The sequence below is a fragment of the Halyomorpha halys genome, unplaced genomic scaffold, assembly GCF_000696795.3.
Source record: "Halyomorpha halys isolate HHAL.00 unplaced genomic scaffold, Hhal_1.1 Scaffold1143.1, whole genome shotgun sequence".
In the NCBI taxonomy this organism is placed as follows: domain Eukaryota; kingdom Metazoa; phylum Arthropoda; class Insecta; order Hemiptera; family Pentatomidae; genus Halyomorpha; species Halyomorpha halys.
The window spans coordinates 110,071-121,614 of NW_027106264.1; the positions used below are offsets into that span (position 1 = coordinate 110,071).

General features: G+C 32.4%; 1 protein-coding gene across 3 annotated transcripts in view; it reads right to left on the bottom strand.

Moving 5' to 3' along the window:
- Nucleotides 1-9,685, bottom strand: part of LOC106688499 (uncharacterized) — a 14,633-nt gene extending 4,948 nt beyond the window's left edge. The window contains exons 1-6 of one of the 3 annotated variants that reach the window (XM_014432990.3): nucleotides 9,558-9,685; nucleotides 7,343-7,468; nucleotides 7,093-7,258; nucleotides 5,351-5,568; nucleotides 2,878-3,109; nucleotides 163-271 (exon numbers count right to left, since the gene is read on the bottom strand). In XM_014432990.3, the coding sequence (XP_014288476.1) occupies nucleotides 163-271; nucleotides 2,878-3,109; nucleotides 5,351-5,568; nucleotides 7,093-7,258; nucleotides 7,343-7,468; nucleotides 9,558-9,589 (883 nt within the window). In that variant the 5' untranslated portion in view covers nucleotides 9,590-9,685. Of the gene's footprint in view, nucleotides 1-162; nucleotides 272-2,877; nucleotides 3,110-5,350; nucleotides 5,569-7,092; nucleotides 7,259-7,342; nucleotides 7,509-7,632; nucleotides 7,915-9,557 lie in introns of those variants that run through there. The other 2 variants (XM_014432991.3, XM_014432992.3) reach the window with 2 other exon arrangements.
- Between the last annotated feature and the right edge of the window lie 1,859 nt (nucleotides 9,686-11,544).

Here is an 11,544-nt window from a genome sequence, read left to right on the forward strand (position 1 = left end):
TTTTTTATTTATTTATTTTATTATTTTTTTTTTTTACTTTTATCATCCCATAGGCGTTGATGACCAGAGGGTTTTACGCCTTTAAGCAGCAATCAACAACAACAACAACAACAATGATATAAAATATTCTCCATTGGAGTTTGTCATTATCACCCCTCCTACCTTCAAAAGGGGGCGTTTTCATGTAAGTGATGAGGCAGTCGAGATGAAACAGATGATTGCAATATAACCTTTCCACATGGTCACCAGCCGATTCGCTTGTCTGAGCGTCCTATAAACAGATTGTTTTTAAAAATACAAAAAAAAAAAAGATCTAAGTACAGCTAGAAAAGAAAAAAAATTATTAAGAATCATAGAGTAGAACCTCTGTGAAATGGATCTTAAGGGAGGATTTTAACAAAATTCAAATGAATGGTTTGTTATAGTGAGGTTTGGAAGACTAAAATTTATTAGGATGGACTGGGGTAATCGTATCTCAAAAATGGGTACTTATATATTGGCAATGAAGAAACTTGAGCTCCATAACCTGACAGCATAGTTAACCTGATTTGTATTAATACAAATGGTAGGGTTGAAAATAATATTTCAATTACATTTCTTTCTTTTACTTAAAAAGAAAAATAATGTAAATAACTGTAACAGTAAACTAATTCTGTTCAACCTTTCGCTTTGAACAGCCCTGTGAATTCCTGCAAAGTGGGGCGAAACGTCGGACATTAAAATAGTTATAAACTATTTGTTCTTTTTTTGACTGCAACTCTGACCATCATCTTATAATTTAAATAACGAAACTTATGTGTACATACCTCCCTCAAATTATTGTTCAAGTCAATCATTGTTTTGCAAGGTTCAATCATTCCCCCCCCCCCACCCAATAAATTGAGGATACATTTTTTAACCAACTAGAAATAAACATCAAAGAAATAAACAAGCTTATTCTTGGGACATCAAAACCATTTATATTTTCAATTTCTTTTTATTACTGCCACAACTTCACTGTTTTATTTATTCAACCAAACAAATACACACATCATGGCCATCCTTCCATACCTTTTCATCATCTTAGTCTAAAATCCTTGTTACAGCATAGCGGTGAGAGGTTTCCGCTTATACAGCATAGCGGTATGAGGTTTACCTTTATATAGCATAGCGGTATGAGGTTTCCCTTAATGTAGCATAGCGGTATATGGTTAATTTTCTCTCTTCCCAGTTTAGGTTTCTTCTACAGAAGAGCTTCCCAGATGTTCTGCTCCAAAGTGATTCCGGGCCAACCACTAGACCACCTACCCTTCTAACTTAGCCTCATTTGCCTTTCTGGCAAGATGATGGTTTAGCATTCTAAGGTGGTCAAACCACCTTAGATGGGTTCTGAGTACCTGACCCCAGGGAAAGGACGGTTGGCAGGAAAACAATTGACAACTGTCAACACACCTGATCACAGACCTGGTAATGGACCCAAGATGGTTTAGGGACCAAGAAGAACAAATCAATTAGACCAGGTATCAATTCCAGAAAGGGAGCGGCAGGCAAACACTTGTCGCCCTTTGTGCTGATCCTTTCATGGGCTTAGCTGATGGAAGCCAATGAGGAAATAGATGCCAAAAGGGTGATGCCCCAAAAACTAAATGGGGGGGTTCAGACCTGACGAGAAGTAGATAGAGGAACTATGAACTTCGGAGATGGACAGTGAGGAAGAGACGCAGAAGAAGCATGGGCTAGTCAGGAACTTGGGACTAGAGAATGAAAAAGAGATGATAGCCAACCACACACCATGGCATGCTAGATATTTATATACAGTGTCCTTTTTAGATGGACGGGCTGAATTTCTCTTGATCGGATAACGTTATAAAATAAAAAATAATAATAATAAAAATAAAACAAAAACATATTTGATGTTTTTCAGCCTAGTTTAAGATTCTAACCTGTTTTTAAAGAAAAACTTATGGGGTCTCTCAGACCCAGTACAACTTTTAAATTTCAAATGGAAACCTATGTCTTCTGATACATCATTTTAATGGATTTTTTAAACTGAAATCAATGGCGCAACCAGATTTTAAATCGGTCAATAAATTATAAAATTATGGGACAAAGTTTTAAAAAAACACAATACATTTTGCAAGCTAATTTAATTGAAGAATCCATACAGACTACATCCAGAGGTTGGTGAAACTGCATATCGTGTTCAAACTGCATGCCTTCTTTGAAGATACAAAGATTGGCTCTTCTTAGCCACTGTTCACTGGTGCTCAGTGCGATGGGCTGAGGAGAGAAAAGTATCTTTCACTCTTTGCTGTAGTTCTTCAACTCATGTTACCGGGTTATGATTGGCATAAACACTGTTTTTCAAATATCCCCACAAGAAAAAGTCCAACGGAGTTAGATTGGGTGAAGAGGAGGCCAACAGATGGGGCAGTGAGGTCCTATCCACCTATCCCAGTAATGACGATTTAAATAATTTTTCACCTGCAGAGATTTTTGTACAGGACATGCCTCAAGCTGCGTTATCATTCTTTGTCGATGCCCTAGAGGAACATCTAGTAAAGTAGGTAATGCCTCTTTCAAGAAATTTAGAAACTGAACTCCATTTAAATTATTTCAGTAGAAATAAGGACCAATAGCGAGAAGGCCGCACCAAACATTGATACTGTGAACCACACCAAACATTGATACTATGAACCACCTGGTGGCAACAAGAACATTTAAAATCTGGTAGCACCATTGATTTCAGTTCAAAAAATACCTTGAAAATGATGTATCGAAAGGCATAGATTCCCACTTAAATTTTAAAGTTTTACCTCTCCACGCAATAAAATTTTTGCAAAAGAGTTCAACATTTAGCCTTTCTAATTAAGACTACAACTCCTAATTGCATGTTACCTGCGGTTCGATGGGAAGACCTATCTTCTTACAGAGCTGGCAGTGTTGCTGAGGTAGGACTCTCACTGCACTGATGAAGAAGTGAGCGCACGGCTGGAGGGAAGGCAGTGGGCAGAAAGTTTTACCCGCGGGGAGGCGCAGAGGTGGCTCAACACATTTCCTTGCTGACTCTTTCGCCTGTCCAACAAGGAACCTCTCCATATTTGGTGGGAAGTTGGAACTAGCTTCAATTCTAACCAATGAAAAAAAAAAATTATGAGTATTGTCATGTCATTTTCTTATTTATATTAAATATTTTCATTCTAATGTTAAATGTTCATAAAATATTATTTTCATTCTAAATAGAGGTTAATAACAAACACATTAAATTTTCTTCATTTAGATTGACTTTGCTTATCATAAATCGATTTATTAAATCAACCTTCATTATATTTTAATTTTAACATAATAAAGTTTATTTAACAACTTAAAAATCGCATCAGACTACAAAATTTTGAATACAAATTATATTAATTATTCTCTATTTAAACATTATTTAAATTATTAAAATTCTATATTTTGAACATATCTATTTTTTTTATTATTTAACTACATTGTTATCTGATTTCAGATAAGATTGCCATGGCAACGACTCGTATTCATGAATGAACCATTCATAAATAAATATCGTATCCATGGAAATTTTAGCTATTAGTTTAAATTATAGTTAATTTTCACCTAACTCTGATTCCAGGAATATTTGGAACACAGGGGGAAAAAAGTTTAACTAAGAATTGTTATTTCATATATGATAGAAACAACTTAAATTTAAAAAAATAAATAAATCTAACCAAAAATTTAAAAGCAAAAGACAAACATAAATCTCACAAAACATTTAAAATTTTAAAAAACAAAACATAAAATTAACCTAACTTTAAAATTAAAAAAAATCATCAAATACTTGTACTACTATTCTATTCAAAATCCTTATGTAAATATGAACCATAATTCAGCTATTTACATTTAATAGTTCCTAGAATATAGCTTTTTAGAAAATAACATTTAATGAGAAATGAAAAATTGCACTGAAAAAATAGTAGTTTTCCATATGTTTATATTCGTATGAGTAGTAGGTTTTATGGTATTTGACAAAATAAATTCACAAATTGTTAATGTCTAGTTGTTTGGATAAAATTTGGTCAAATATCATTAAAACTACTAACGTTATAAAAAATTTTATAGAAAATTTAACTTCGTTTTAATTTGAGTGCTGGCAGACATCTGTATATCCAGACATATATTTTTTGATAAATCAAAATTTTTGTCCGAACAGCAAGAAATCAACATTTTGTCAAATATCATTAAGGAAGAATTATTATGTTCATTTTTTATTTAATCTATATATATATATATATATTTTTCTCTTTTAAAGATTTTTATTTTATTATGTTAAATTATTCAAAATACAATAGTACAAAATTCGACAGTACATGTCTTTTATTTTAATAACCGTTTAAGGTTGCGCTAGCAATAAATACATATATGTCCATATATGGCATATCTCCCCTAAGAATAAATACATGGTTCATATAGTGAGATTTTTATCTGGCAAGCGTTTACAAATTTTCAGATAGTAGAGTGAAATTACATTGGTATATTGGCTTTACTACTGTTTATAATGTTAATCAATACATGTCTATTTATTTGATTACAAAGATGTGGAGGTTTGGTTATTTCATGTCATTTCAAAGATTCCTGTTGAAACCCTACCTGCCATAACTATTATCGTTACTTCAACATTATTTTATACATCTTTTAGCCTTCAAATGCCTTCTGTTACATATTCATCATCATCATCATCATGGGTGCTACAACTAATCGCTGAGTCTTGGCCTCCTCAATTAGTCTCGCCCATTAGTCTCTCTCTCTCTTGCAGCAGTTCGCCAGTTAGCTAATCCAAGAAGAGCTCTACTATCTGCGTCGATCCCATCCATCCAGTGCAATCTATATCTTCCAACTCTTCTTTTTCTTTCTTGAGGCATCAGCATAATTTGGCTGGTTGGGCTACTCTCATCCATCCTGGCTACATGACCCGCCCATTTTAGATGCTGTATTCTAATGAACCAGACTATATCCGTAGCCATTTCTGCATTACTCCACCTTATCCAATCGTTACTTGAGCACACTGGTCTATTTACTTGGGAGCCCAGATATACAAATCGTTGGACCATTTCGAATGAGTAGCCACCAATCAAGATCTGTGGATGTGGTATCTGTTACATATTACATTTTATAATTTTTTTTTTTTTGTTTTATCAAGAACTGAATTATATCTCAAATAATTATATGAACAATTTATCATAAAGTATAGGAGTCTAAAAAGTATAGATACATTGAACATTACCCTAAAACGCATTTTTATTTGAAATATAATGAAGTTTTTTCTTTACACATTTTCAAAATAAAATTAATTTAGATAAATTTAGTTACTTACCCAACTGACTGCGACGGATAATCATTTGGAATATAAAGTTTGACTTTTATAAAATAATTTCCTTCAACTATCTTCAAGTGAATTGTAGATGCCTTTTGTTTTAATTTTATTTCGTCTCTTTCACAGATCTCTTTCTTAATCTCTGCTATTTCATCATAACAGGCACAAAGAGGATTTTCAGAAATAAAATTATTAATATACTGGACGGCCTTCAGTATCTAAAAAGTAAATCACCTAATTTAAAATAACACAAATAGTAAACAGAAAATTTATCATAAAGTATAGGAGTCACAATTATGCACATAGACAATATTACAGAACTTTTACAAATAAGATTTTGTATTCCAAAACTAGCTAGCAAAGTCTATTTTCAATTTTTTTTACTTATTCAATTAACAGTTAATTAACTAGATTAGTTTTTCTAAAGATAAACTGAGCAAGACATGATTTCACTGTTTTTGGAAGAAATAGTTATATTTCCTAATTAGCCAAATTATTACTTAAAACATAAAAATTGAACATACTATACGATCTTTCTTAGAAAATTCAAATAATTTTTAGCCAACCCGAGATGTCACTAGGGTAGGCTTCAAAAAAGCTAAAGAGATTAACATCTCATCCTTGTAACTAACAAAATACTAATTTCCGGTATGATGAGATCAAGCCAGAAAGTCAAACTATTTTTATCACAGAATAACTTTTAAATATTTGTTAAGCGTGCTTTTGCAGCTTAGGTTGCAGTTGGTCATAAGTGTAATATATTATATGCATTCTGTAGGAAGTTCCATCTGCTTCATTTTTTTGATTGAATCTTAGTTTTCAAGTTATAAACAAAAAATCTAAATTGCATTTATGCCACTTTTAGTGAATTTGGCCTTTACTATAGAATACTCTTATGGCTTAGTGTTTGATTGTTGATAAAAAATCTTAGAAATATACATAGAAAATACAATTCACATTAATTTTATAAAGAAATATTTTATACAAAAAGAAACAAATAGAGTTTACAAGATATAGTACAAAAATATAAAAAATGCTATAATTTTGGATTTTTGTGGAAAAAAAAAATTTAACAAGGTTCCCAGAAAAATATATATCAGCAAACCTCATATTAATGTTCAAGTAACCAAAAAAGTATCTCTTTTTGTTTAGTGTGACATAAATTGTGATTAAAACAAAACTTTATCCTGTTTCTCCTAAATGGCTAAGACCAGTGATTCCCAACCTTTCCTTGGAGGTGGAACTCTTTAGGTAGAAGTAGGTAAAAGGTACCACATTATCATATGATTCAAATATTGTCAAATATCATATTTTCATTAAAAGATAAGAAAGGCTAAGGTACCTACCAAAAAGAGGTGCAAAATAGAGGAAAATCTAAGATGGTAAGGTTCAAAACTGTGTTGAGTTGGCATGGAATGACCTTATGAAATGATTTTGTGGAACTCTGGCCTAGACTTTTAAATTTTTCTAAATTAATGGAAACATATATATATATATTTTTTTTGTAGTAATTAGCTTCACATTATATCAAAATATTTAATGGCTCTTCATTCAGCACTGATAATTGAATGTCCTATCCCATATGAACTATCTGAAATACCTGTATTAATGACATCACTCACACATTCACGAGTTAGGTCTTAAGATACTGACACACTTTGCCAAGGATATGGTCAAGAATATAAACATATTAATAAAGAAGTCAGACCTTTTCTAACATTTTACATGGTTTTCTTGATTACCTGTGGTTTCCCTAATTGCTTCTTTAAATCTTGTTCACATGCCTCAGTCAACTTATTTAGAAGCTTATCTGAAAGTGTTTTGCTTTTCAATTCAATCAAAATAGTTGAAGAAGGATAATCGTCAGGGAACTGAAGGCATATTACAATGCACTTGGTAGCTGTTTTCCTGCAATACCAATGTATAGAGTTTTAAGAGACAAGGAATATTAAATTATATACTACAACAATTGATATCACAGAAGGTAATTACTTTATTTCAACTCTGACCATGGACCTGACACAAGTGACAAGTCTACATCCATGCACAAGATGTTCACACAATTTCTTAACTTCTTCAAGTTCATCTTCAATTAATCCCATGGACCAGCAAAGAAACCTTTGAAATATTTACACGCGACCAATCAATGATGTAAAACCTAATAAATAATATTGCATACAATTTTAATAACTAATAAAGAAAGAGTAACCTCTTATGAAAACAATAAAAAAACCTCAAAGTACAGTACAACAAAAAAACAAAACATTTCTTTTCATACTAACCCTCAATGGTTTTGAATAATTGGTCATTATGTTAGGATATTTAGCTATAGTGAATTATACATAAAAATTCAAAAATATATAACAGATCAATGATATTTCAAGTCAGTTAATTTGAAGTTAGCACTAAACCAAAGAGGTCGAACTCAAGTTCATAGCTGATCCTTCAACCATACTACTGAACTGTAGGAATGTTTGTCATTTTTTGATGTATTTTAGTTGATTTATTTTCCTATAAACTGACAAGGGAAAACTACACACATGGGATCACCGATTTCAATGAAACTATTTTTTGATGATAATAAATCGAAAAATATTTAAAAATGCGTTTCTGAGGGTTCTTGCCAATGCGCTCTAGGAGCCAAAAAAATTACATATTTTTAGAAATTTTTCACGTTTTATGCATTGTATGTGAGTCATGCAAGTATTTAATGATTATTATGTACAAATCTATTTGGTTTTCTTTTTGTGTAGAATAAGAACAAAAGATGCGTGCGTAACCTCCCCTTTAAGTGAGGATAGGAGTTTTAATACGTCATACTAAGGCCAACTTTGGTGGAGTCGCGTTATTTTAACCTAGTATTTTCAGCGCATCTTAATTCTAAATACCTGTTTAACTCAGGCTTATTACCTTAGACTGTCTCATTTATTTTTATATATAGGTATGTTGTAGCTTTTGGTGTCCAGCACCATATTCCTGTTCTCCATATTAAATTATTTTCATGAAGGAAAGACACAAACCTGAATTAATGGTACAAATTCAAATAGACTATTGACAATAAAATACATGTATGTTTTGGTAAGTAATGACGCATGCACCCTCCTCCATAGAAATAGTATTTCCCTTCTCGCTTTTACAAAAAAAAAAAAAAAACGTATTCGTATATTTTATTCTTTGTAAAACAGATATGATGATGCATTGGCTAAAATACGATCTCAATTTTACTCTGAAAAAATTTCAACCATTACCCGTTTCTCTTTCTATTTAGTTCCTAGACAACTTATAACCGTGGAAGTTCATAGTCATTAATAGTTACTCAGATACCAAACACACATGACAAGTAAACTCGGACTTTAGACGACGGCTAAGTGCTTAAATTTGCTTGTTTATTATTCTAATTTGTTAGGGAGTAGGGACTCTAGGGATAGGGAAGTAAATGGGTAGAATAACAGAAGGACAAGAGAGGGAGATGGGTGCGGGAGTCTTTAACAATCTTTGCGGTTGAATTAGACCAAAGTGCCCAACTCACTCCTTGATAATTCCCTGTCTTATTTCTACCAACGCCTAGTCAACCCCGTGTGGTGTCCCCTGGGGAGTCCAACGGCACCGCGAACGACAGAGGCGGGAGGTCGTCATGCTTGTCAATTTGAGAGACATCACGGACCCTTTTGGACGCCAAGTGGGAGGGAACACAAGCTGAGGCTGAATGGTAGAAGGTGTAAAAAATATACTGCCTTAGAGGGAGTAGTACTTTTTAAGAACTCCCATTCTCGTTGTTACAAAATGAACCCTGATAATTTTTATTTTTTCAAGTGAGGAGGATTCGTCCTCAGGTTTTTCGGTCCGGGCTGGACCAGTATTGTAACTGTCGTAGAACACAAGGAGCTCACTTGCCACAAAGGAAGAAGACATGAGCAATGTTATAGTACAGTAGGGAGCGAGGAAACATGTGGTGACACTGATGGTAGAGCTCCCATAGATATACCAAATTGACGACCCCCCGCCTCTGTCGTTCGCGGTGCCGTTGGACTCCCCAGGGGACACCACACGAGGTTGACAAGGCGTTGGTAGGAATAAGACAGGGAATTATCAAGGAGTGAGTAGGGCACTTTGGCCTAATTCAACCACAAAGATTGGTGAAGACTCCCGCACCACCAGAAACTCTAGCCGAAACGTTGGCACAATAAAATAGGTTAATCCAACTTACTTGTGTCTCTCTTTGACCGTACCCCCAACCATCTTCTCCTCGAACGCTTTTACATATTTTTACCACATTAATGTGCGAAATCACTATTAACTTCAACGTGAAGTTATGTCTTCAAGGAGCGAGCCTAATGCCCACCCCTTAGCGTAATTTTTACTTAGAATAAGAGAAGAATAATGGCACCCCCTGTTAGTAGGTAAAGTTTATAGTAGTGTTATAACAGCTGTTAGTTTAACTTGTTAAGTGATGTATGTAAAGCTTTTGCCCACCAAAGCCTTATTTGTCTGTTTTATTATTTATTTCTGATTTACGATACTTACCACAAATTGTTCGTTACCCTTTCTTTAACAATTAGAAAATAACCTTGAGTTTCCCAGGTCTGGTGGACTTGAGCTTCGACGGGAGTTAGAAAGCTGGTTTATTTTAATTCATTTATCAGTATCTCAAAAACTCAAAATAAATATGCCGCAAACACTGTATATACAACTCTAAAGTAATTTGAAATAGGTATAAAATTAATCTTCACATTTGTTTTTACTAAAATCAATAATTCGGAGATTGGAAAGAAATAAAATATAGATATATAGGAAGATGGTCAGAGTTGCGGTCAAAGGAGAAACGAAAATATTTTACAACTATTTATTTTCCGACGTTTCGCCCCACTTTGCAGGGCTTCATCAGGGCTAAAAAGATACAAAATGATACAATGATAAGAATAAAAATACAATGATAAGAATAAAAATACAATAAGAATAAAAATAAGTAACAATGGTAAGAGTAAAATTTTTTTATAAAAATACGTAAAATATACAGTTAAAAAAGTACAGGAGATGTACATAAAACAAACACAATACCTTCCCGTATAATAAAAAAAGAGATTAAATAAACGTCATGAAATAATAATTATAAGTAATAATAAATATATAAAATGACAATAAATGAGCATAAGTCATGACAACCTACCTGTTCAAAGCAAACGGGTGAACAGGAGGCAACAATGAAGCGGAAGCGTGGAGGAGTGGGGAGCTGGCTCCCTCCACCAGCAGTTTAACGGTCAATTTTAAATACGTCACGTATACAGGAATTAGTGATAAAGATATGACGAAAAATGAAAAATTATAAGAGAAAGATACAGAAATATGATAATAATAATAACTATAATAATTTTTAATTTAGGAATAACTAAGTAAAATTAGAATGACACATATCGTTACTAATAATACGAGATTATACTGAAGAAAATAATACAATATAGGATATAATAACAATGATTGTAAAAGAAGTAACTAATAATAAGTAAAAGTAAATAAAGAATTGTATAAAAAAAACAAAAAAAATTCAAAGAAATAAGTAAGAAAAATAATTAAACAATGATAACAACTGTAGTATTTATATATCATGAAAATAATCATTTATCTACACTGATAATAGTAATAGTAAAGATAACAGGAGTAACATGAAAAATAAAGGGAAATAAGGTAATTTAAAAATCGGAAGTGAAAGTTTACAAAATATATATAATAGTACAAGGTGAGATGTAGAAAGAAGTACAAAAAAAGATTAAAAATAAGTAATAAAGTATAGAAATAAATCAAAAAATGTGATGGAAAGTTAACCATATAGGTGATGATAATGATAAGTTAATAATAAAGTACATATGAAATACAAGTTTACCAAAAACAAGACAAAGTAAATGAGAATGTTAATAAAACATAGATGAATAAATAAAAGTAAATGCAGCGATGGATAATATAAGTGATAAAGAGATAAACAGGTGAAAAAAAAAAGTATAATAGAAAAAGGTTTGGTGATGATAATAAAATGAGCATAAAATTATTTATGAAAGGAATATGGTCCGGGTGCGGTAAAAAAAAAAACTCAAATAGTAGAATATACTATTTTATTGAGCCAACGTTTCGCCCCACGTTGCAGGGCTTCGTCAGGGCTAAAAAAGATACAAACACATAGTTACAAAAGGAAAACAAAAACA